We start from the raw sequence: 27,297 nt of genomic DNA on the forward strand, positions 1-27,297 counted from the left end.
CTGAAATTAGTACACACAGCAAGAACAGTGTGGACATTTTTGATTTGGTTTTCCTTTAAAGTTGATGAAACACCACTTATGGTTCTCAGCACTGGAGTCAGAAACAGAAAAATCCAGTCCTCCACATACAGTTCTACAACTACACACTGAATTTGGTTAAGACATCAACTGTAGTTCACCTTACATCCGCATTATCTTCCCATTTACCATTAAAATGTGGTATAATGATCATAAAAGGTGTTTTTAAAGATAAAAAAAATCTTATTCTTGACAAATACAGAATAAAAACCTTAAGGTTCAGTGTGTACAACTTAGTGTCATCTAGTGGTAAAGTTGCATGTTGCAGCTGAACACCCCTCACCTCATCCTCCCCTTCCAAACATGACAGAGAACCTGTGGCAGCCTTCAGTTGTCATAAAAAACTAAAAAGGTGTTTAGTTTGTCCAGTCTGGGCTACTGTAGAAAAAATGGCAGCCTCCGTTGAGAGGACCCACTCCAGATATAAATATAAAGTACTAAATATAAAGGGTCCATTCTAGGGTAGAGTAAACAAGATGAACCACATCTCTACTTCTCCTGGTTCCCCTTTCATAAATACTGTCAGCACAGAAGAAAAACAAAACAGATTTCATTTTGATGCCTTTTTTAATGAATGAAATATACTTCTTATCCACATTTTATAACTTTGGTCAACATGTAAAACTTTTACAGACAGTTGCAGAAAACAATCTGAATATACCGAACAGGGCTGCCTTTTCAGACGTGTTAAACAATATCAAAGTTTAATGATGATCCAGAATATTTCTGCTCTCCAGAGCAAGTTTGGCTTCATATTGTGAGGTTACCTGTCCAGAATCCATCTTTGACCATGTGGCTGCTGATACATCAATAGCAAGCAAAGGCGAGAGTGCTCAAAATATTGCTTGTTCAATTAACTTTACACATATTAAACCCCACTGTATTCTTATTTTCATTAAGAGCTTCCAAAGTATATTTGCCCTAATGCAATTTAACACCCAGACAGTGCCCAAACACCTCTTGCATTCATAGCTATGCTGTACAAAGTGAAAATTTTGCCTTAGACAAAAAAAGAGAACAAAAACAACGCTGTTCATGAGGGATGGATAGAAGCACTGGAACCAGAAGGTACAAAGCACGGTGTTCCTAATCATCTCAAATCATTTGTGGCAGAAAATAAAAAGCTTAAGTTTGTTGAGCTAAATTACTAAGTGCTCACTGACTGTACAGTATGCTCTGTCTTTTAAGTGCTTTTGTCCATTTATAGCACATAACATGAAAAAAAAGAAAGAAGAGACGCAGCAACAGGTGAAGCAAAGCAAGAGACAAACCACCCTAGCTCATCTCCCACAAAACCCATCCTGTCCACCCGTCTGTCTGTCTGTGTGTCTGTCTGTCCTCTGCAGCTCTGACTTGAATTATTTCTTCACAAACAGGTACAAAGACTAAGGCAACAGGGGCGCATCAACCCCCAGAAACAAAGAATATTCTTACAAAAATGTCAAAACAGTGAATAACAAGATGAAGGGAACTGAACGCCCAGAGCACTCTTCAGTCTACTTTCACCGAACGTCAACGCTGGTTTGTGTAATGACAACATTATCAGGAGAGGAACAAGGAAACGGCCGGCGCGCCTGATGTCAGGGGGACACGCTGGAACAGAACCAAGGTGTAAAGAACCTGTAGCGACTCCTCCTCCTCCTCCTGCTACTCTTCCTCTTCCTGCATTAGGTCTTGATCAGGCCTCCATCGCCTTCGCTTACAAAGCGCTTTCGCCCTCTGGTGGAGAAAAGTTTGAGAGACATAATAGTATGATATATACCTTATAATATTATATTTCTCATTGTCAAATTGTGGTGCTGTCTGTGCATTCCTCTGTGCCACTATTAAAACCATCAGTTACCAACACTATTGCACTGGTTGTCATGTACCTTCAATTTCATGAATATTGGCAGAGCAGTTTATTCTGAGTTCAGTCACATATACACAGTCCTGTGGATGTAAATATATAGTACTGCACCAAATGTGTATTCATCCCCATCTTTAAATAGTCCCAATCGAAAGCTCCACCATCTACTTCTTCTACATACTACAAGTCCCCACTAAAACTATTCTTACCAGCTGTTTTAAAACATTTGCCGGATTCATTAAATGATATACTTGTGAGTTTTTTAAGATCAACATCTTATGCACAAAAAAAGTGTGTTCGAGACAGAGAACTCCAGAAATGATTATGCACCCATGCATTTTTTGTTTTATTTACAATAAGAAAAGTATATTGAAACTACAATTACGCCCTGTGGTTGTAGGCCTCTGCCAACCAGTCGGTTTCAGTCGACAGATTTTTTTCCCAGACTCATATGAAGTCACCTTTACCGGAGACCTTTAACAACTAACAACAGAATCAGTTCATGTTTGAATTTAACTATCATGTTCAAGAGGCCGAAAAACTTTTTGTGCGGCCACCGTTACCTTTGACCACCAAAATCTAATCAGTTTATCTTTGAGTCCGAGTGAACATTTACACCAATTGTGAAGAAATTCCCTCACAGTGTTCTTGAGCCGTCATGTTCACAAGAATGGAATGGATAGACCAATACCCAGAAAATCTAATGCCTTTGCCACCGGTTGACGACGGCATGGAGGAATAAAAAACTAGTGTTTGAGAAACACTTAATTCTTAATAATAAGAGAACAAGAAAAATAATATTCTGAAGAGCTTATTATCAACTATTCACTAACCTGGAGGGACAAGCATCCCTCAGCTGTTTGGTGATGACCGCCTCCTGGAAGCAGAGGTCCACAAAGGTCTCCATGAGGGAGTGGGCATGTGGCACATCTAGGTTGATTTCAGGGAGTTCATCGTAAACACGCTGGAAACCCTACAGGAAGAACAAGAATGGACATGAAGAGTAAAGATTAAATTCACATACATTTTTTATACTTTAAGTCTAAAATCGATTGAAATTATTTCACGACATTTAGGGACTGACCCTGTTCATCTGATCCACAGTGATGAGGCCTGTTTTCCAGAAGGACTGAAGCAGCTTAATCATCATATGACTGGCTGTGTCGCCTTTCGACTCCAGCACCATCACTACAACCTGAAAAACAAGAATATACGGCATCGTGTGTAAGAGAGAGGGGACGTGTTCTGCATCAGGCTTCACAAATCTAGAGTAGTGAAAGTTGCACATTTCCCCACATGGTGGCAGTGTTTGAACACATTTGTCAGACATTTTTTACACCAGGAGTCAGGAGAAGATGAAGGACTGAACATGACTGTTGTCCTCGTAAAAGATCTTGTAATTTTTGTATTGCAAATAATAAAAAGCTTATGACATTTTGACAAATTATCATCATTTGCAAACTGTAAAAATAGTTTAACTGGTCGTAAAACATAAACTGCACCCAACTACAAAACAAGAAGCAAAACAAGTGTATATACACTCTTAACACATATTTATAATTATTAATAATTGTATTTACGTTTTTGACTTTGATGACAAACATATTTTAGGGTTTCAACAAAATGAAATTCCATTTTCTTTGCCAAAATAAGAAACCTCACAAATAAAATATTCAGCGAAAACTTTTACTGAACTATCTGAACCTCACTGAGCATTATTACATTTGTATGGAAGATGGACGATTATTCTGTGGTATGCATTGTGCGTTACCATTCTGGGTTGATAGACTAGTACTGAACTCTGCTAATATATGTGCACGAGAGAAAGTTGGTTGACAGTACCTCATAGACCAGCTCATGGTGGAAGTGGGGGACTTCCAGGTCTCTCAGACAATGATCTGCCTCTTTCTCGTCTCCAGATATCAGATACTCTTTGAGCAGGAGGTTCATCTGCAACAAAGGCATATGAATGAGACCATTGTTGTATTCTTTAATATATACTGTTGAGATTTCTGGTTTGTTTGCACAACGACACCAGGTCATTAACAGTGCAGGTGCCGACTGGATCAAACACAGCTGGAGACTTATACCTGTACCATCATTATTGTGGGTTGATCCTGTAAAGACTCAAGTCAAATGTGCACCGAAATTTATTAACTCACATTGGAGCAGTGTACCAAAACAACGGTCCATCGTTATACAAAATGAAAAGTATTTGTTTAGAGGGAAAAATTCCTTCACCTTCTGAGGCTTTTATTTTGAAAAATCTGACTGCATGAATAGCAAAGGTGGGATTTTACTTAATGAATGAAAAAAATATATAGATTGTGCTGAATTTATCATGTGATAGCATACATCTATTATTTCCTTGTTAAAAGTCGTGATTCCTTCCTGGATATTGGAAGTCTTACAGTTTTTGGGAAGAAAACTCGACATGCATCTGTATTCACACGGATGAACACAAAGAGCTGAATAACACCTGTAGCTCAAAAGTATTTCCGTCCAGCTACAGGAGAGGATTGACTCCAGCAATAGCCCGGCTTCCTTGGCACACGTCTGAAATAACTCACAACTCAAGCGTCTCTACTTCAACAATCTACTCACACCAGTCACAAAGCCAATGGTGCAGGAGTATTTAGGGTGCGTCTAAATCCATTGCTAGCAGATTAACAGCAGGAAAAAGGTCCTTGTGCCAGACACATGTTTTAGACGGGTTGTATTTAATTAATCATGGGTGTGTTATGGACAGAACATGCAATCCACCATCACAGTGCCAATTACTATTCCGTTTCAAAAACCTTCTTCTTTCAAGCATTTCTTCTTGTTTGCATCTACACTCGAATCTTTAGGTCTGGGCTTCATTTTTTATTCGGCGTGGTTAACTGCGGAGCTGCATGCACCGTTTCACTTGAACCTATTTATGGAACAATTAGTCACACTTGAGGTTTGAGACAAGCGCGATCAATGTAACAAGTGCAAACCTCTCGGAGCTGAACCAACACTTCTGAGTCAACTCTGGGTCTAATTCAGCGAGCTGAGGGAATGTGAGTCAATGTGAGGACAGTGACGGAGAAGGGAGGATAAAGAAATTGAAAGGAGTTAAAGGACAACAACAGACAGAAGAGAGCGAGAGCAGTGAGTGAGAGAGGCAACCAACCAGGAAATCAGAAGTGGACGGGAGAGGCTGACTCTCCTTAGGATTGCACAACGCTACGCAACTGAAAACACAATGACGGACCACACTCTCATTTCAAAACATACATGTGTATGTTTTTGAAATGAGTGTGGTCCCTGTCAAATGTTGTGTAACTTAACAATTTGACAAAATGTGTGGTTGAAACTCCCACTTATTTCACAACCACTTCCGAAATCAAGATCCTGGAACAATAAATGTAAACAAAGAGGAGAACACGTGTGGTGCCACTGTGTGTGTGTGTGTGTGTGTGTGTGTGTGTGTGTGTGTGTGTGTGTGTGTGTGTGTGTGTGTGTGGGTTTGCCCCTCGTTTTTGCAGTTCCCACTTCTCACGGGAGAAAAAGCGCTCTGCTGACACAGCAACATAGCAGCGTGTTGGCCAGTGGCTCTCTACCCAGCATGCATCTCTGCCTTCTGTTTACATAATGTCAACAAAGAGAGAACAGCTCGTTCTCAATCTCAGGTGTTGGGGATTTTATCTATTAAATCATTTAGAGAAGCGAAACGAGCAGGCAAGGTTTTTTTTAAATGTGCGGCACTGATCTTACCTCTTTGACGAGATGTTTGACAGGTCTCAGGCCTCCGCCCACACCCCACACGTTATCTAAACGAACCATCTCCCTCTTCATGGTCAGCAGCACAGCGGCACGGTCTAAAGCCACTCTGGAAAAAATAAGACACCACAACGTGATTTAAATGTATCTACTACAACACTAAAGTGAATTACCCAATTTAGCATGGAGGTCCAAAATTGATCAAGACAACATTACACAGATGTGTTCTGTGGAAATATTATCTGACAACCACACATCTGCTCCTTTTTAAACTCAGAGGAGGAACGGCAAATTGGATTTTTGTTGCACCTGTTTTCCATGTTTGCCCATTTTACTGGGACATTAACTGGACAGATCCACCTTAAGAGCCCATAAAAAAAGTGGTAATCTTGAAGATTTCAGTCCTGGTCGATACAGCAACACCTGTTGTTGCGGTAAAACAAACCAATGTTTTGCTAAAGAAGTCAGGTTATAACCTTTCATTCTGGGTTTTGATTTTACACCTCACATCGCACAAGGCTGTGAACAGCAAGGTGCACTGACACGAGTTGGTTGGAGGTGTTCAGCCTGTCGCCTGCTGCTCTTCATCTAACACCTCACTGTGGCTGCTCCTTCTTCTTTGCTCTCAGTAATATCTCAAACTGATCCACTGTCAGAACATAACCACTGTCTATTATTTCTGACATGCACTGAATTCCATTTTTGTAGTGTATGTGAGAACGCAAATGTCCGAGTCAGGTGCTGACTCGGACATTTTCCTGAACTTTTTCAGTCCACTCGTAAAATGTCCAGAAAGAGTGGGGTGAGCCCATGTGAGAATACAGCAGGACATTTCACAGTGAGTGGGCCTTTCGATAACGTTTCAGCAAAACTGAAAAATATAGACATACATCTCAGGGTGTATTAGAGATGCTATTGCACGTAGAATACGCTGGAGATGTCTAACAAGATGAGGAGATTTTAGAGCTTTTGGTGATAAGAGCGGTGGTGTGGATGCACTGTGAACAAAAACACATGATTTCCGCAGCAGAATGGATACGTCTCATGTCCTCTACACAGGAACCACCCCTCGCCTGAATGCTTTGGACATTTTCCTGTTGGTGTGAACATGTCTGACCCCAACAATCTCCAACTACTTTCTTCATTTGTGAAAGACACTGAAAAATATCCGCACCCAATTTTCTAGAGTTCATGTCTGAAAACGCCTGACAAAGACATTTATTTGAATGACAATATGAGGTAGATTTTTTTTTTTAATAAGCACAGTAACTTTGCTTGTGTCGGCTCACCTGGCGTGCTCACAGTCCACTTTGCCCTTGTAACAGTCCAGAAAAGACATGGGGAGGACGTGGTCCGCGATGGCTCTGGCTATGAACTGGCCAAGCATCTGAAAGAGAACACATCCCAGTATCGCACCTTAAAGTCCAACATGTTGTAGTGTAGCGTGACGGCATGAAGACGTGGTGCCACTTTACCCAATCCTTTTTGAATAGTAGCATGTGTCTCATCATTGACTTGTTTTCTTTGAGCAATTTAAGGCCCTCTTTAATTCGACTTATTAGATTGGGGACACACATAATACCATTTACAACCCTTGGCCTCTAGACTGATTTACATTATCTGACTAGCACACATTCTTGATCTGAGCAAGATACTAACATGTTTTAACTGAGGAGGTAACGAGCTGCAGAGTTTGCAAAATCCTTCTAAGACTTCAATGCCTCAGAGTCGCACGCCATAGCATCGCTACGGAAACAGGAGGAAAATTAGCCTGGTGTCATGTTTCCATCACTGTTATTTGAAGCTTAGGCCGATGAATACAGACGACTACTGCAGAGTCATTTGACCCAGGAATGAATGTGATTGTGTTAAAAGCTCAAGTGTTGTGTGTAACATCAATCAAAACTAAATTCATTTTGTGTCGTACTTAATCTTTAAAGTGAGTAAAGCCCTGAAGCGTGTCCCCAACCTCTTATGAGCTACTTATGCACAACAGTGTCTTTGTTTTACCTGCGGAGCCTCCGGTGTGTCCAGTATGAGGTCTGGCAGCTCTTTCAGCGTCTTGTCGAAGGCTCGGGCCATTTCACTCTGTGACAGCATCTTGCCCGACAGATCAGAGAGCAGGCGGGAGGTCAGCTCTCTGTGGCTCGCCTTGCCCTCCAGGGACAGGGACACGGCCAGGGAGGAGAACTCGAACTTATGGTGGCCCAGGTTGAGGCCCTTCAGCAACATCTGGCAGGAAGGAGGACAAATAAAAAGAATTAGGGTTATTGTGGAGTAAACTCGTCAATTATTAATGTGCATAACACAAGTGTAAACTGTGACATATCCAGTTTACAGAACTACATGGTCTCTCACTAAAGCATTTTTCAGACATGAACTCCAGAAAATGTCAGGACATGGTGAGATACAGCGTTAGCCTTGGCCCTCTGGTTCCCTGCTGTATTCTCATATGGGTTCACTCTATTTTTCCAGACATTTTACTTGGGGGATGGCAGGAAAAACTACTGGAAAATGTCCAGAGTGACTGACTTGGATATTTGCGTTCACACATGCAGCCCCTCTGGAAAATGTCTGGACTCCAGAACATGCCGGAGAGCAGCTTAACAAATACAGTTACTGATCTAATGATTTAATTAATGGTGAACATGCAGCAGCATGTGAAGAGGAAGAAGAAATGATTTAAAAGCTTGTACCTGCACTTCTTTTGTGTCTCCATGTTCAAAGTACTCCTTCACAATCGGGTTGACCATCTTCTCCAGCTCCCTCTCATCGACTTCTGGCAACACCTTTGCATAAACCGTGTCTCCCTGCACAACAACAATAACACACATCATCAGTAACATGCACAACAAAGTGGATGCACAAGATCCAACCTTTTTATTTGCAATCCAGTATTGATCCAGCATGGGATCCTGACATTTAAGCTCAATGACCTGAGAAAAAAGTTAAATGTAAATTATTGTGACTTATATAAAAATCCTGATGTGTTATGTGTGTTTTCTTCTGCAAAGCAAACTAACAATTTAAACTTGTCGGTTTTTGTTCCAGTACGTCGGTCAAAACCAGTCTGGCTACTTTTGAGGTGAGGTGTTGCTCCACCTGGAGAACAATAAGCAGCACTGATCAAATAATCCCAGCAGAAGTACTTTCCATTTTACTTTGTACTTGTTCTACATGTACAGACAATATTCTTCATGTAAGAGCCATTTATAGCCTGATCAAGGACTGGTCAAACAAGAATAAAGCTTTTCCAAAAAATGTTAAAAGGACGGGAGGAGGCGTTCTGCTCAGGTGAGCCCCACAGGCTGCTTCAAATTCAACTGCACATGTCCCCGTCTGCTTTTTTTTGGTACCACTCTGTCCCAGTTCCCTCTTAACACACTGACATATTTCCACTGCTCTCAAGGCCAAATCCCACAGGCTCCATTCCCACTGTGTGTTGAGTCAGCGTGACCATTAGCAGGAGACAAACTCAGCGTCCCACAGAGCGTTCAGCTCGATAACGGGGTTAAAGATTGAAAATACAGTTGATTGTGATGGGACGGGGCCATCTGGGTGAAACCATCATGTGAGCGGACATGTTTTTTTTAATGAGCTGTGGCCCTGTGTTTTCAATACTTTAACAATCCAGTATAAATTACAAAAACTGGTCCATTGATCATATGCTCCAAGATAAGAAACCAATATATTCTCGACATAGGTGTGTTGACAATCATCTTGTTCACAGGGCGAAGCCTCTTGTATATACGGAGCGTCAACATCAGCAGCAGCAGCACCCTCAACATCAGCACATTTGTTTGACACAAGAAATAAAAGGTGTCACACAACACAGCTCAGATCAGTGGGCCTCTGTGGAACAAAAAGCTGCTGAAAACAACACGTCTGACCAACAACAACTGAGATAAACTAACCTGAGCTGCCGATGCTCATTCATTAGTGGAAAAACAACATGTTGGCTGCGTAGCATCAGTATTTAAGGGGTTGGCACCAGAGACAGAATATATAAAGTTTAAAGAATCAGTCAGTTTGACGAAAAAAAGAATCTCCGCCTTTTATGAAAATAAAATGAATCTTTAAAATCATCGATCAGATAAAAGAAGCAAGCTACAGATTTCATCCTCTCATTTTATACCAATATATACACAACTTATTGAGGAAAATATTGAAAGATTTATTATTCAATACTGAAAATAAATTTGTCTGTGAAAGGCTCATATCTGCAGATTTTATCGTTGAACGATAACTCAGTCAAACAGAAATCACTACTTTTATGATGCAAAATGCTGGAGAAACAGACCGGGTACCAAACTCACTCACTCACTCACCTGGGCAAATTCATCATAGTTGGGGTCCCGCACGTCAGGCTCCTCGTCTTCGTAAACCATCCCGGCAGCCCCCCACACTCCTTTACCACCAGCCCCACCTGCAGACAACCAGCAAACAAACCATAGATAAGTGGAGCTCGCTACAGATTCATTTTTCCCAATGCAGTTTGAACAGCTGATGAAATGCAGGTCATGAAACACACAAGGTTTTCAGCCAAACTGATTGTCACTGTCAACAATCAGCACATGGTGTAAATACAAACTATACACACTTCTCAACATTTCACGACCAGAGACGAGACAACTATGACTGTTATTTATATCAGTGGTTTCAACTTTTCCAAATTAAAATATTTAATATGAATCAAGCTCTTCAAAGTGTAATTTCCCTCTGCCTCAATCCCTGTGAGCACAACCTGTACCTTTCTTTGGCAGGCCTCTGCCCTTGCCCGTCCTGGATTTGCGGTCGTTGGCGTTGACTTTGCCTTTTGGACTGTTTGGGTCGCCTCCTGCCACATCTCCCGACTCGGAGAAGGACTCGCTGGTGGAGTTGCGGGACGAGGACTTGCGCAGGCGACGCTTGGCTTTGGCCTTGAGCCGCGCATCGTGCAGCGCCTTCTCTTGCGGCGTCCAGTTGCCGTTCAGCTCGGCCTCGTTCAGCAGGTCCTCGTCCTCGTCCTCGTGGCTGCCGCGGGGATGGTTGGCGTGTGCCAGGTTTCCGTCGAAAGAGAACAAGCCTGTGATCAGAGAGATGGAGCAGTGGATTTGTAGTTAAGGAAACAATTACTGCACATTGAGTTACCACCATCATCATCATCATCATCTGAACGCAAAACGAGAGAATAAGCTCACTTGTGCTCGGGCTTGTTCGGAGTTGGTTCAACTTGCTAACATTTAAAAAAAACTGTTTCTCGTTTAACCTTAACCCTACACAAAAATAGAGAAGCTTAGATTTTTATATATTTATATGGTGGTCACAATGTTTTGGTTGGTTTTATTGGTCATGATAATCCCCCCCCAACCCCCGAAACACAAGAGGTAGAGCCGCAAAGTGTTGAAGAGTTGAACCAGTTTTTCGGGCGCAAGTTCCAGATTGTAGATTGTTTAAAGTTGCTCAACTGAGCATAGGGAATGCTTATGGTGGAAAAAGACGATTTTATTTCTGAACAAATATTATGGCAGAAAGTTTTCTCTGCACCACAAAGTTTAAACTAATGTGATTGGTTGGGCTTAGATTTACCTGCACTGCAAACACAACACTTTTATCCAGTGTGGGTTCAGGAAACCTCGACTCAGAGCGTAAAAAAACAATGCTGAGTGACTGCGTGCGCTACAGCCACCTCCATGTGTCAAGTGCCTTGCACACCAGGTTAACTGCGACACAACACGGAGCAAACTCAACAACACACACACACGCACGCTGTGTTAGATGTAATATGGATCAATGTGTCAAGCAACTTAATGTAATTGTATTTGGTGAGTAGAAATAAGTACTCGTTTTAGGGATACGCTTCTTGTAAGTGTGGAGAAAGAATTACAACAACAACAACAACAACAAGTAGTACTGGAGTGTTTCTGCAGGAAGGGGAGGAGAGAGAGAAGGGGGGAGGAGAGAGAGAAGGAGGGAGGGAGGGAGGGAGGGAGCAAAGGGCAACACATGCTGCAGAAATGCTGACACCAGTATCTTTTCATTCCTCTGTATTCTCGCGATCTGTCCCCAGCAGCTAGCGTGGACCTGACTACATATGGCCTGGTTGGGTCCACGACGGGAGGGGTCACATGACGGCAAGAGGCTGAAGGAGAGACGGAAAGCAGCAGCAGGAGGAGGAGGAATGTGTGAGGGTGTAATGAATACTTAGCTCCTCTTATACATGTGTCCGCATGGCAGTTTGAAACGTTGTGGCCCTATAGATTACAGTATTATGGAAAACACACAGAGGGGAGGAGAGGGGGGGATAATGTCCGAGCCACAGATAAAACAAACTATCTGAAGATCGGCAGCAACCGCAGCTAAAAGTTTTCATCGTACTTCTGTTGCAAACAACTTTTTAAATGTGCTCAAAACTTTTGCCGAGTTCAGTCGGCTCAAGCTGTGTAAAGAGCAAATTAGAGGGAGGCTCATCTGAGCAAAAAGCAGGACACCTCCCTGCATTAACCTGTTGAAGACGGAGCTGCACCACACCCATGGTCTTCAAAAATCCGTAAACAACCGACCATGTGTCATCTCATCCGCCGGACTCCGCCTCCCTTCCCCTCATGTAGGCCACAAGGCCTGCCAGCGCTGTAAATTAGGAACTAACCAATGGCTGCGAGCCAAACACACGGCCGGCCCACTGGAAAAGAGCAGGAAGGGAAAAAAGCAGAAAACGTCTGAGGTGTTAGCCAAGAGGAGAGTTGCAAAACGAGCTCAATAAAATGCAGCCAAGTCGAGTCACTTTTTTCAACTTGGCACGGATCATGTGCGGCTGTAATGCAGAGCTGGACTGTAGCTGCTGCTTAAAGAGCTGTAGTCTACTCAACAGAGGTAGGTCTGTGGGTCACTGTCCCCGTAAAGCTGCTGCAGCAAACTCACACACTCATCTTCAACCTGCCGACAAAGAAATTAACACCAAACCAAATATTAAAAACTGCCCCTGCAGTTAAAACAAACAGGTCCACGGACAACCTCTGCTCTACAAGCTGCGTGGGAGCTTTCCACAGCCAGAGAGCCTGAGCTGCAGTGTTGACGGGTTTAGTTTTGAGAATTTGCCATGTTGTTTGAATGAGAAGGGGGTCAGTAGAGCACAGATTCTTACACACCTCCCCTAGAGGTGGATCTAGTTTTCAAACCCACAACCATGAATTGTCAGAATTCCTCAAATGCAGCCAGTCCACTCAAAAAAATTGTTTTTCTTCCTGCTGCTTCACTCTGTGAACAATGATGTGTGTGCATGTGTGAGTTTGACCCTAGAAAACTGTTTCCTGCAAAGAGAACATTTTTCAGATTGAATCTATTGAGCTTAAAACATGTAAAATACAACTAGTTTGAAAGAAAATCTTCATCCTGTCTGTAACTCACACAAATGTGTCATAGAAACACGAAGCCTCCGACAGAAACGTGAAGCCCTCGTGCGCAGTCACCACCGGGAGTTGATTTCACAGTGAAGCAGGCGTCAACTCGTGTGTCTGTGAAACATGTCTGCATAATCCTAAAATGTGTATTTTGGCCAGGGAAGTAAAAGATAGTAGATGTAATCCAAAGTTTAACCAGCTACATTATCGCTTTGTGGCACAGTACTTCTATACATGTCTGGAGGGAATCTGTCCTGAAAGGCCGCAGCCCGGTGTTTAAAAGCAGAGGCCATTTGTTTTGAATTTCATCTCTTCTGAATCTGCTTTGCGTTGGCACCGGTCAGAAAGTGGAGGAAATGAACAGAGCCTTTTAAATCCCTGTGCAACTTAAGAACTATATTGCAACAAATCCCAGGCTGCCAGCAACTTATCCACTGTGTTAACTTCAGCTGGCACTCTTGGTTGTGATTAAGAGGGCAGAGGTGGCTAATCTGACGTGCACGGGCCGACAATCCTGTTGAGCTCGTCGGTTTGCAAAAAAGAAAAGACGAGAAATGATGCATGCAGACACTTGCTATGATTCTACGTATTTTCTTCTCGTCTTTATTCTACTTTATAAAATTGTTGTGCTGCTTTTTTTTAGCCCTGAAACTCTCCTTTGAAGAATCTGGTTAAATATAGGTCCAGTTAGAATTGCCCTCTGTAGAACGTATACGTCCGCCAAGGCCCAACAGTCCCCTTAAATCAAAACAAGCTTTATAGCTAAGGTCACATTACGATTCTCAGTTACATATCGGTACTTGATACAGGTTTCTAGCTCCATTTAGTATATACAGCTGCTGACAAAAAGCGTATACCCCTATGAAACCACATCTGAATCCACTGCAGAAAACGTAACCTCCTTGGAGGAGGTAATGAGTGACTATCTGCCGAGAGAGAACTTTTTCTTTCTTTCCACTGTCCTCTAAAATCAAGCATCTGCACATTGATACAGGAGACAAATGGAGCAGCCCCCCTGTACGTGGCCCTGTGGTGATTATCTATCAGAGGGAAAAGAGAAGGGTGTGGATGTCTCAAGGGTTTAACTGTCATTTAGTTCAGGAGACTCCAGTTGAGTTTAGCTTGAAAAAAAAAAAAACTTCTACGACAGAGGATGAGGACCATGAACACACACACACACACACTCTTCTGCTAACTGTGCTTCTTGAGTCACCCTGTGCAAAGTCACAGAGCAATAATACAGATAGTGTGAGGGGGATGTGCGTTCAAGAGATTAGAGCAACTCAGATAAACGGCCGAGAGTCTGATAACGTGTTTGTTTTTTTCATTTAAAATCACCTCCACTGGTGCACTGTGAAACACCACGTTACACAGGTGGGGTTCAGTTTCCCAACTCGAGGACTTGATGTAAATGTGTTAATGAATGCATGTCGGGGGGGGAGGGGTTAGCAAAAAAACTGAAGGCAAGGAAACGTGAAGGGAAGGCTTCAGGTTTAAGGCTGCGGGTTTCTTTTGTGCACTTAATGCATTTATTTACCCAGGGAGTTATGTAAATGTTCTCAGAGGTGTGGTTTGACACGAGGCAATAAATCTGCACCTACGGGGCAATCAGAAGAACACAGATCGCCTCTGTGTTGAACGATAACTGACACAGGCCGTGCAGATCATTAGTGGAGAAACACTACTTGATAATGTCTCATTTTAAAGTAATTTCTCATTCTAGTTTTATATCAAGACAAAATACCCAAAACACATTCTCCCCTGAAACAGAACCGACACCAAGCTCAGTTAACTTTTTGGCGTGCCCTGAAAATCGAGCACCCCAGGTTCGGTTCCAACCTGGTCCTTTGCTGAGCATCTTCCCCGCTCCCTTCCCATCAGGCCTCTCCTGTCCTTTCAATAAATACCTAAAAAATGTGTTTCTACACTTTTTAAGTCATTATTAAACTCTGGTAATTGATATGCTATATTTGGATAAATAAATTGAGGTGTGAAAGTCTGACCAAAATGAAACAATCCTGTTACCTTGAATAAAATTGGGAATTGCTCAGGATAATTGGAACTATTTTGGTTAATGTAAGTTAGATAATTTAATGAAGAATTGTTACAAGCCTGGAAGTTAACACTGGTTTTTAACATTTACTATTCTATTCGCTCAGAAAGAAATTCGAATCAACTTTTTTGATGTGGAAATAAAGTTTTGAAGGTTGATTGACTGATAATGTTTGACAAGACGCGTGTTCCACTATGTCAGTTTAAAATACACCCTATATTGTTGTGCGAGTCCAGCTTCCAGTCTGACCCACAACATATTGGGGGTTTGTTTTCCTTCTCAGCTCAGACAATAGACTCTTTGACAGCATGCGTGTGTCTGTGTGTGTGAACCTCATCAACAGAGGCTGCTCGATCAAGCATGGCCGACCCTCCTTGAGAAAGGCCAGTGGAGTTCACCAGGAGAAGCCATCTGTGCCGTTCTCTCACACAGACACACAGACACACACACACACACAAACATAACAAGCCAGCAACAAACCATGTGGTGTCTCACATGCACAGATCCTCCCCCCCTCTGTACAACCTAAGGTGAATCAGCTGCAAGTGTTTTTTATATACAAAACACAAATCCAGGTTTTATTGAGCTTGAACTTGTGAATTCTCACTTTGACTCAACACAACCTGCTGTTTACTCAGCTACACTATACATTTCTTATGTAACCTTTAAATACAGCAGCAGCCGAGGTTATGTAAAGGAGGCTGTTCCTATTGGCTCTTATAGTGGGGCTATACATGGCTACGTCACTGTCAGGCTCAGAGACAGATAGACAGGGAACACAAGGAGACACAGGCAAAACATAAACATAACTCACAGTGTCAATTACATTAGGGGGGGGGCGTGTGGGACATGTAGGACGACGTAAACATGGCTGCTGGTGCAGGTTAACCACAAATCACATCCTGTTTTTTGATTTGCTTTGTGCTCAATTTGATCTGCAAGCGTGCAACATACGAAAAAAACAACAATAGCTTCAGATTTTCTGCAGGAAATTGGAATAAAATGTCTCCTGTGTTAAATAAAAGGTTGAAACGTGCAGAATAATAGAAAACAACGGGGTCGTTTATGCACATGTATGAGAGTGAGGAAGTGTAATATCGTAAAAGAGGGGGGGCAGGAAACAAAGCAGCTCGATCTGCGTCGTGCCTTCGCATCGAAGAAGAGTGTCCGGGTACACAAATACACCAGGACATTGTGTTATCGCGCATTACACACGGGCTCGCCAAGGCGGAAGTAAGCGTCGTGTCCTCGTCCAATCACAAACGCGAAAGGGTTAAACGTGAAAGCAGCTCAACAACAAAACAATCGCGACGAAGCTGCAAAAAAATAAAAAAATAAAAAAAGCGTTAAAATGCTGGTTTTAAAATGGTTTTGGTTTTGGATGAAGTGCATCGATGCGTCAATGTGCGTGTTGCACCGATCATGCGTGTGTGTGTGTGTGAGGCAGAGTGTGAGTGTGTGTGGGGTTTAAAGGGAGCACATGGTGAAGCATGGCTGCAGCCCATCCCATGCAGGGACAATGGATGGCGGAGGTGGGGGAGCAGGGAGAGAGCCACGGGGCTCCCCCCCCCCAGACATCGGCCTCTGCGCCCCGGGCAGGCGACGCAAGGCACGGCCGAATTCATGCACTCACCGTCGGCTTGCTGAGCGGCGGGCCACGTATCCACTTCGGTCGCCATGGTTCTTCTCTGCCTCAAGTGCTCGGTTAAAAGAAGAAGATCCCTCTCGCTCTCTCTCTCTCTCTCTCTGTCTGTCTCTGCAACCCGCACGACAAAAAACACAAACCAGGCGGATCCAGAAATGAATTATAAAAACAAAGTCTTTAAACTAAAGATGGAGGAAGGGGAGAAAAAAAACAACAACAACAACAACCCTGACCCCGTTCCTTCGTGCAGCTCAGTCTCAGCTGAGGAGAACAAAAAAAAAACAAGAAGAAGAAATGAATTTGCAAAAATGTCCCGTGAGAGAAATGCACGTTAGTCTCTCCTCTGCGTTGGGAGGTGCAGAGAGCGAGGCGAGGACCCAGGGCAGGTTTGGAGGGAAGCAGGTGAACTAGTCTGAGAGCATTTGAACAAACAGTCTGCGGGTAAACAAAGTCTGTTTTTAACTTTGCAGGAGCGAGCGCACAGGGGTCACGTGGAGAAAGCGCGCACGGGGAGTGGTCCGGGCAGGGGGTGGGTGCTGGTCCACGCTGACCAATCACAGAGCAGGAGAAACATCAACCTTCTGTTAAATGTCCTTTTCAAATGTGTTTCTCAACAAAACACACAAATATTTACATTGAATAATCAAGAACCTTATTGCCTGTTAAACAGATTAGCAAGGGAAAGATACCAAGATACAAATATTTAGAATCAGCTTTATTTACCATGTACATAGTGTAGAGTGTACATAGAGGAATTTGACTCCTAGTATGTGTACTAGTATTTTTACTGCACAAGACGGTAGTGCAATGGAAGGACAAGAAATATTTAACTGCTAATTATGACGTAATTTTGACCAGAGGACAATAGTGCAGTGGTGCAAACATGCTCAAACTAATATGGATCGATAACATAAAGGTTACTTATATGGGTGAATCATGGATCAATATGTACAGGGTGCATATATATACACAAGGTACGTGAATCTTATGACAGTACTGCGTTTGTATAATGTACAGTATATACAGCCTGCTTAGATTTATACTGGTACAGGTATAATAAGCAACTATAACTGCATTTTCTTTGTACTATGAGGTATTTTTAATACTTTTTAGTTCAGAAATGTTTTTTTTAATAAATTTACATTAATTGCATAACATTTGATCTGTATCTGTGAAACAATAAAATTATTAATAAATTGATATCAGCAAAAAAAACATAAAAGTGTCTTCTTTTCCATCATAGTAATGTGCTCATGTGCTCATGGCTACAAAGTATTTTGTTTGTACTTTGTACTTTGTTAAGAAATGTTTTTATTAATTAAGATTAAATGCATCAAATTGTATCAGCGTGGATCAGTTTAACAAAGTCAACTGGTTTTCAGCCTCTTTAATGGCCCATATACAGTATGTATGGTGGTTGCTGCCCAATGCAGTGGCTGCTGGATGAATGGAAAACTGTAGGTGGTGTGACCAGATGTTTTTGTGCTCCACCCAGTCCTGTGGTTTCAGACTCACCCAGTTAAAAAGCAATGCTTCCTCTATTTACAAGTTGAGCTTATTCACAACACGGTTTTGTTCATTTGTTTTACTTGAAAATAAATAATTTTGTTGCCATCTAGGGTTTTGCGTTGATGACGTTGTAATTGTCCCTTATTTGTGCCCAGTGGTGGATCTTCTGGATATTGTTGCATGTCCTCCTCTCCTCGCTCAAAAAAACATAATGTTTGCATAATTTTAAAATGAACTTGCTGGACATGTCAAAATCACACCACTCGATGGCGCTGTAACCTATGCATCTTAGCTTGCAGTTCATTACAGCACTCGGTGTAATGTGTTTATTTAATCCCTTTTTTATGCTGTTTCCTCTTGTGGTTTGCGTCACAACACAGTAGCTGGCCCACAATAACATATCAGAGCATTGGTCTTTGAACTCTTCCACCTTTTCCACAAATTGTGTGTATTTCCATCAATTGTGCATGAAAATCAGAGAGGAGATCAACACATGACCCATATAGAGTACCACCATTTTGGGGAGCACAGACCTCGCTGTGTTTTGAGGGAAAGCCCCCAAGCTAACCTGCACCTGTGTCCTCTCATGCAACATGTAAGCTCAAGGCTGAAAAAAGGACGCTCTTTAAATTGGATTTTGAGCCTCAGGAAATAAAGCAGGACCCAACTTAAGGCCCCTCGTCATGTGAGTGGATTTTGCAGTTTAGTCAAACATTATTCTGAACAAATGTACCATTACATTGATCAATATTACAGTTCATTCCAGAGCTTTTGTGGCCCCTGGAGTTTTGGCGACACAAGTCAAATGTCTGCTGTGACTGAACGGTATCATCCAGCCGTGGATTGAGTAATATTTCTGGTGGGGTAGCAAATTACTGAATTTGAGAAGAACAATAAGAAAGGAAAGGCCTGGTCAATGCCAGTGATACATAACAAGCATGTGCTGTTTGTCTGCACTGACAAAAGACTGCCAATGTTCTGATATATTTATCTTTTCTTTAGGGTTCTCCACCATTTCAAAAACATTTCCAAACTTACGAGCTTCCTGTCTCAGGTCTGACTCTGAAAAAATGGCCCATGCATTTATCTCCAGTAGATTAGATTACTGTAATGCACTTTTACAGGGCTCCAGCTCATCAGAATGCTGCAGCCAGGTGCTTAGTGGCAGTTTAAGAAAAAAGAACGTGTCGCACCTGTACTGAAAATACTTCACTGGCTGCCGGAACGGAATAGAATTGATTTGCTGCTTGTTTACAAATTTATTTTCTCTCATGCTTTTAGTAGTTTATAGTGTGTGTGTGTGTGTGTTTGTGTGTGTGTGTTGTAATAGGAATAATGTATTATAGTTGTGTATGTGAGCTCTATGGGTGTCTCTAAGGTTAGGTTATTGGTGTGGAGTGTCTATTTGTGTTTTCTATCTGATTAGTGTTTTCTATGGTTTCCTCTAAAGCCCATTGAGTCTCCCTCTGTATGAAATGTGAAATTCAAATAACATTAATACATGTTGTGGATGTCAGCACCGCGAATCTGCCCATTAGAAATAATCACAGGTTTCATATTGTTCTTCTTCTTCATCTTCTTGTGGTTTACACCTGATAAACGATGAAGCTTTCACAGCGAGTGTGGCCTAATGATTCATCCTGAGTGTGACAGTGGCTGCTTCTCATGAGTGGGTGAATAAAAGTTATTCATTATCCGTATTTGAAAGCGGAACACTGCTGGTACGTCCGGCAGCTCCAACTACACGTGTGTAAAATGTTCAGAAAAGCACAGAAACGTGTTCGTTAGCGCTTGTTATTGTTTATTTTGACACAAAATCCACAGTTTTTGTTGAATAAAGCAGATGTCAGTGTTCAACATGGCAGAAAAGAGCATCAATAAAAAAAAAAACTCAAATGGAAGAAACCTAAAAACCCCACCATATGAAAAAAGCACCAAAACATGTGAAACCAAATATATATATTTAGATATATATCAAAAAATGTGAGAGCATCGCATTGTTTGATTTTACGTCAGAGTGCGCAACAGAAATCTCTACGCTATACACCAAGATACAAAATCAACTTGATATTCATGATGACAGAAAAATGTTTAGGTGTTTATATTGACAAATATCATGTCAACGAATACCAACGACAGTCAACTTTGGCCTCATAATAAGCGACAATGATTCAACAGCACGACAACACACGGCTGGCGATAACTCCCCCACACATAGCACACTGAAGAGCCGCAGGTAGAATTGCACAAAGATACCCTCAAAGAACACCACATGTTGTAGTAATATTAATCGGAACTATTCCACACACGATCACGTACAGATACTGCTATAAATCCTGTGCTTCCCGTCGCTGCAGGAGTAAGAAGGAGAAGTTTCACAAACAGCCTTGAGTTTTTCCCGCATCAGCAGGTTTTTCATGTTTTGTTGGTTCCTTTGCAAACTAGTTCAGCCGAGAGTGTGGGCTCTCTGTGTGTTGTGTTGTTGTTGTTTTTTTTCCTTCTGTTCATCAATTCTTGGCATTACAAAATAACGTCAGTACAAATATAGAGTAGATACTATCTCGATAAGGAAAAGTAAACAGTCCTTTGCAGTCAAAACTCAGCGAGGTAACAGTCTTGTATCAGGCCTTGGCCTACACTGTGGAAATGAGGGGAGGGTTGGGGCGTTTTCTCCGTTCACACTAAACTAGCTCCACAGACACTGAACTCAGTTTGGCTTTTACGTGAAATCAGAGTCGTGGTAAAACTGGCTCCGGTTTGTGAATCTCGTGTTGCATTCAAGTCACAGAGCTGAACATGTGTTTTTCAAATGATCGTCATAAAACGCAGGTCGTTCAATGACACTTTCGGAATCATCATCAACTTCTCTCTTCTGCTCTGCATAAAAGTCCAGTGCACAATAACAGATTTGTGGATTTTTACACAACTTTATCTCCTACCTTCGATGTTTCCTACACAAAAAATATATAAATTAATAAAATGTTTTTATTACCATGTATGAAAAATGTATCAAGATCGACTGAAGAGACTTTGAGGAATCCAGAAAAATCCTCAGGAGTTTCTAAAACTCTCAGCTACTTTTCCCTCAGAAAGACAAATGTGTGGCTATGTGACTCAAACGTAATGATCATGCATGAGAGACACAAACCAGTAGATCTGAGTTCGCACTTGGGAGAAACCTTAAGCCAAAGGCATTTAAGAAAAAAGACCCCGCTGTGTTATGTACAATCGAGGGCCTCTGCCCGGCACAGCTCACGGATTCATAATGAAGAGGTAAATGTCTTTTTTCACAACAGTTCATTTCCTATCAACCAGCATTGACTAGAATAAGGAAAAAAGTGTGAATACTATTGCTAAATACTAGTTTTGCAAGTCTCACGTGTACTGCGTATATTTTATAAAGAGACTGCCGTAAGCACTGCTAGAAAAAACGTTGGATGTACGACTACACACAATTTACAGAAAACACACACATTCACATAGCAGCATTAAAAACTACTGTATGCCGAACAGAAAGTCTATTTTCATCCAGGCACCATATACTTGGATTTTTCAAAAAACCTCTAGACTAATGAAAGTGAAAATTATGACTTTTCTTTGAGCTAAAGCTAAAAACATGTACAGCAGCCCAAAGGCTTTTCTGCTGATAGGTCACCTCTGTGAGTCACTGCACAAGAGCTTCGAACAGAGAAGATCCAGATGACAAACTGCAACACAACCTGCAACACAACCTACTTCCACTCCCTGGACACACATGATTTGTCTTTGACCAATAAAAGGTATCGCAGAGAAGAATCGCCGTTTCCCGCCCGCAGAACTACAAATGACTCGAAACCTTCAGGCAAGTCATCGTCCCACTGAGCCAAGGACACAATGAAGTGGCCTCGAATCATTAAACTACAGAGACACTAAAAACAAACTACAGCAGGACAGACATGCTCCCCTCCTCTCTCTGACACTCGATCTATTCTCCAGTACATTTTGTACTGAGGATCAATCACAAGAGAACACGTGCTGCTCCTGCTAAGCAGCACTGAGACTAACCCTCACGTAATCCTGGGACATACAGAGCATCAATCAAAAGGTTTCACGCTCCACCAACAGGCAGAGACGTCAGTGACACACGCCGTACGACTGGAATATCAACCGACGAGTGGTTTTATATACAAACCAGGACACGCTTAGAGAAAAACAGTCTCAGATTAGTCACAGCAGTTTTCAAAATAAAAGCATAAAACTGACTGCGACTGTAAACCCTCACTTTATACATTTACAACTTTTGTTTTTTTTACCTCCGCCAATGACATCATGTTTTTTTCTGTGTATGTTTTTTAATTAACAGCATTACACAAAAACCACAGGATGGATTTCCACAAAAGGATGTGGTATGGATCAGGGAACAACCCATTAAATGTTGGTGTGGATCAAGGATTTCTTTCCCCTTTCTTTAACACTGCGAAAAGTGCAGTTTCTTTTTTTCTACATTTTTGGGTTGTTTTTTTCATAGAGATCTTAATGTAAAAAAATCAGACATGTGACATAGAGTGCTAACATCTATGAACGGGTTGGAAAAGATCTGGATAGTGAATCAAAATAAGTATTTGTAGGGGCTGATCTTTATTTAGTTACTGTACGTTAACATGCATGTATCAGAGGATGGATATTTTGCCAGTTTAATGTAAACAGTTTGCAGAAAACCTTCTGTTTACATGGTGTATGAATCTGACCTCAATATGCATTCGGGTGATAAAGTGGCCAATCAGCTTTGGCGGAGGTATACGCTCTCCAAGACAGACATCACATTTCAAGTGTCGTCTCAAAGCCCCGACTGCCACTTTGCGTTGCCTTTTCCAAACTCTTTCAGTCGAGCAACATGCGATAAAAAATCTCCGTAAACATCTTCAATATATATATATTTTTTTTTGTTGCTGCAATACATTACCTTTTACATTCATGATCAGTGATGAGATTAGGCTTAAAGTTTCTGCCTTGTTTAAAAACTCAACGGCCCCATTGCCCTGCAAAAAAAAATGGCATCGGCCAAACAGGAACATGTTCGAACACGTTACATCCAAAGTCAAGCAGTCGGGTAATTATGCTGAATATTCATGTAACAGTCTGAAACATCAAAGTATAATCATTGTAAAGCTTTGCCACCCATACATTTAAAAATCAATGTTTGCACCCTCTTTGTCCTTAAGGGAACAACAGAAGACAAAACGTATAAAACACACACACACACACACACACACACACACACACACACACACACACACACACACACACACACACACACACACACCTTGAATCAGTCACAATAGATGCCTTCGGTCATTATTTCCTCTGGTAAACAGAGGGAACAGGCTGGTGCAAGTAAAAAGTCACCCGACAAGAAATAGAACATCTGGAATATTTTAGTGATCAATATTTGAGTTTTTCAAAAAATCAGAAGCCAGTAGATTAAAAGTTTTCAATCTGCTCTGTTCAAAATAACCTGTTCCACAATCTTACTTCATGTACTTTATACAAATATGGTTACAGCTGCTGATCAAATAGCATATAGAACATGGTATACTGCTATTCTACCACTAAAGACAGTGGTTCCAAACATTTATGACCCCGTAAATCAAAGGAATATCTTGTTGAGATCCATCTTACATTGCATAAGTTGATAAGTTGTGAGCAGCTCAACCCAAATATGGATTTTTCGCTTCTCAGATTGTTTACGATCAGGAAAACATTGGAAAATTAGCACATAATTCTGTATGGTCGAACGTGTTCTTCATTTTTCTTATGGGGTTAATCCTCTCATGACTCTTTTGAGGGGTCCCGACCCCCCAGGTTGGGAACCACTGACTATTTCACTGACAACAGCTAAAATGCTTTTTTAGCAAGCAGAGAGATAAAAAGTAAAGGGTAAAGGGATGTTGTCACGAAGCTACCTGTGAAAACTGATTTGGTTAGCATGTGGGGAAACAAAGGAGAAAGAGAAGGAGCAACTCGTTAGCATTTCATCACTCTCGAGAAAAAGATCTGTTTTCTCCTAAACCACGAACCAAATCAACCAACTACAAAATACCACTTTCAGGTTCTCGTTTAAAATAAAACACAGAGAAAACAGGTGGATCTATTCCTCTTCCTGTCTCTTGGCTCGTAACCACAAAGACCTGCAAGACTTTTCTGAGGTGATTCAACTTTTCACCTGCTAGTCTTGATCTGTATTGAAGCCGTTGACCATAAACATCTCACTTTGTTCCACTTGTTTAAACTCACTGGCCGTCAGCCTACGAGGCCTCCACCGTCTTCTGGAGGCCACGGGAGGATGAGGAGACGCGGCCGCGCTGCCCGGCGCAGTCGTCCGAGAGAGGCGACCGCCCGCCGGCCTTCGCTCGGTGGGAACAGTCCAGGCTGTCGTGCAGCACGTCCTCCCTCTCCTCCCCCTTCACAGCCTCTTTCCCTCCTTTACCCACATGCCTCTTCTGCAGTTCCTCTTCCTCCTGCTCCTCCCTCTTCACGTGGCAGCGACACACCTCGATGCCGGAGTCACCCGTCAGTCGTCTGTGCCGGAAATGATCCTCCTCCTCGTCTTCCTCTTCGTCTTCCTCTTCTTCTAGCTTCTGCTCCCCTTTGCTGCTGCTACGTGTGAACGTGGCCACATTTGAGGAGATGAGCACCTGTTTGGGGGGAGACAGCGTGGGCCTGGGGGTCGGACCATGAGGTGAAGCATCTTCTTCTTTCTCTTTCTGGACAGCCATGATTCCAAGTGGGTCTGAGAGGATGAGAGGATGGACCTGACCAGGAGGGAGGGAAGACAACAGGGTGAGGGGAGAAAGCGGGAGGCGAGAGGGCTGTGGAGGATGAGAGCGTAGAGGAAGAGAAAACGATGGAGCCGGAGGCGAGTTTCCTTCACTGCCGTTAGAGGAGCGTCTCTGCACGGGTACGGCGTCTGGAGCAGCCGCTGGTATAACATCAGGTTGAAGTTGCAATGGAAGTGGCGGGGAGGGTGTGGACGGAAAGGTGGCGCCTACCCTTGGCACGATGGCAGAGTCGCCCCAGGCTTCGCTGGGTGTGGAGATGTGGCTGCTGTCGAACGTCTCGTCTGTCACCTGGAAGGAGAAGGAGGTGCTCGAGGGGGAGGTGAGGGAGCACGACTCGCAGGAGCAGCTGGTGTAGTTGTCAGAGCTCTGGGAGGACGTCATGCCGCTTGGGCCGGGGCCCAGGTAGGGAGGGCAGGGGTTACGTTGGTGGTGGTGATAGGGGAAGGAGGAGCTAGGACCCCCCATGCTACCACCCTGCAGGGCGAAGACAGAGCTGTAAGGCGGAGGAGGGGTGCAGGGCTGTGCCGCCACCTCCTCGTAAGACGGCAACTTGAAAGAAGCCAGAAAACCTGTGTGGAAAGAAACATCAGCTCAGATGTGGCGTCTACTCCCACGTTTACTAGGATGAGACTGGTTTTCGAATTGTGAACAAATCATTAGAAAATACTAAAACGACAAATTGATACAAACAAGTAATGTGAAGATAAAACCTGATAAAGCCTCTGAGCTAGACACCTCCGTTGTTGTCAATAAACTACCACAAACACATCAACGAGCCAGATTGCACTGCTGCAGCAAATATTGACGAGAGCAATAAATGAATCAAAGACAGAAACTGACCAAATCAAAAATAAACAAATGCATAAATGAATAATACAATAAATAAAATTTGGTGCATTTTTTTCTTCATTTATATATACTTTTTTTAATTGTAGTCCTACATTGATTAATTAATTTATTCATACATTTATTTGTTGCTGTATTTCTTAATTTCTTAATTTTCTACATGTTTTTTTGTATTTCTTTGTCTGTATGTTAATTAAGTAGGTGGGTATTAAGTAACTTTTTTAATTTTGCCAGTGTTGATCCTCCATATTCACATGTAATCCCTCAGCTAAAAATAAATGATAATAATAAGTAATAATGGGATATCAACCAATCAACAGGAGCTATTGCCAGGGTAGCAACTAATAAAACAACTAACTGTAGATGTATCTCAATGTAGGTGTGGACAACTGAACCTTGACAGTTGTTTTCAACATATAAAACACTGTATTTAAAAGTATTCAACCCCTCTGCATCATTTTAAACCTGTTTACCCTGTGCATCTAACCCGTGTGTGAACATAAAGGGAACATACTGAGGTCCAGCATCGAGGAAGGGTAGTTGCAGGCTCCGTTATAGGCGATCAGATTGATCTCTCTCTGTCTCTGCTGCTGCTGGATCCTCAGCTTGGCCCGGCGGTGGCGGTAAGCACAGAAACAGCTGAAGAGGATCAGCACCGTCCACAAGAGCCAGAACCCTGCAGAAAACAGGAAATGAACACAAATGTTTTACCATTATGAAAAACAAACCTGAAGGATTCTGTCTGTTTTCTGAACATCTACTCGGGTTACACTGTGGCATTAAGTGTGGTTTTGGACATTTCATTTGTTTGTGTTGATTTTACTATAATATCAACTTTCAGATAAAACACTTAAAATGGGTCTTCAATAGCTGCTTTTATTTTGTTATCATTGGTAGATGGTTTATTCATTATTAAAAAGAGATGATGAATAATTTGGGGAAAAAAAGATACAAATTTACATGAGTCAATATCGAAAATGTTAAATGATGTCATAATTATCTGAAAGTTTAAAGATTGATTTTTGTTCCTGAAGGTTGTCGTTTTAAACCCTAAATGAAAAACACTTGAAAATCAGCATTAGCATTATATCTATATACATTTATATTGCTACTAATGAAAATACATTACAATAATAACAATCGTTATTATTATCCCAATATCAATGCAAGTATATTCTTTACTTAATCTGTACATTTCCAGTGTTGTGTGAAACTTCAAGTTTCAAAGTCAAATTATCATTGCAATTTATAGCTTAAAAATGCGTATTGTTACTTTAACATTTAAATGAGTATGGAAAGGAAAGGCCTACAAAAGCTTTATCAAAAATGTTATAATGCAATGATCACAATGTGGACGATATTCGTTTTCAAGC

At 42.0% G+C, this 27,297-nt stretch overlaps 2 protein-coding genes across 2 annotated transcripts in view; both read right to left on the minus strand.

The window, feature by feature from the left end:
- Positions 1-626: 626 nt before the first annotated feature.
- pdcd4a (programmed cell death 4a) lies at positions 627-17,204 on the minus strand. The gene is made up of 11 exons (XM_035170218.2): positions 16,740-17,204; positions 10,425-10,739; positions 10,003-10,100; positions 8,371-8,484; positions 7,685-7,906; positions 6,964-7,061; positions 5,669-5,783; positions 3,770-3,877; positions 3,012-3,122; positions 2,761-2,900; positions 627-1,797 (listed from the first exon to the last, which is right to left on the minus strand). The coding sequence occupies exons 1-11, from the start codon at positions 16,783-16,785 to the stop codon at positions 1,746-1,748; spliced, it is 1,419 nt and encodes a 472-aa protein (XP_035026109.1). The 5' UTR covers positions 16,786-17,204; the 3' UTR covers positions 627-1,745.
- A 5,464-nt stretch (positions 17,205-22,668) lies between these two features.
- Positions 22,669-27,297, minus strand: part of LOC118123324 (proline-, glutamic acid- and leucine-rich protein 1) — an 11,601-nt gene continuing 6,972 nt past the window's right edge. The window contains exons 5-6 of the mRNA XM_035180672.2: positions 26,439-26,600; positions 22,669-25,647 (exon numbers count right to left, since the gene is read on the minus strand). Coding sequence (XP_035036563.2) covers positions 24,545-25,647; positions 26,439-26,600 — 1,265 coding nt within the window. The 3' untranslated portion in view covers positions 22,669-24,544. The remainder of the gene's footprint in view (positions 25,648-26,438; positions 26,601-27,297) is intronic.

The sequence above is a fragment of the Hippoglossus stenolepis genome, chromosome 2 (genome assembly GCF_022539355.2).
Source record: "Hippoglossus stenolepis isolate QCI-W04-F060 chromosome 2, HSTE1.2, whole genome shotgun sequence".
In the NCBI taxonomy this organism is placed as follows: domain Eukaryota; kingdom Metazoa; phylum Chordata; class Actinopteri; order Pleuronectiformes; family Pleuronectidae; genus Hippoglossus; species Hippoglossus stenolepis.

Bases quoted from the DNA above. Each gene is read 5' to 3' on its own strand.
- pdcd4a (XM_035170218.2), bottom strand. From the start codon at position 16,785: ATGGCGACCGAAGTGGATACGTGGCCCGCCGCTCAGCAAGCCGACG. The intron at 10,101-10,424 runs GTACAGGTTGTG...GGTTGTCTGCAG, and splicing joins CAGAGGCCTGCCAAAGAAAG to GTGGGGCTGGTGGTAAAGGA. The intron at 8,485-10,002 runs GTGAGTGAGTGA...GTTGTTGTGCAG, and splicing joins ACTATGATGAATTTGCCCAG to GGAGACACGGTTTATGCAAA.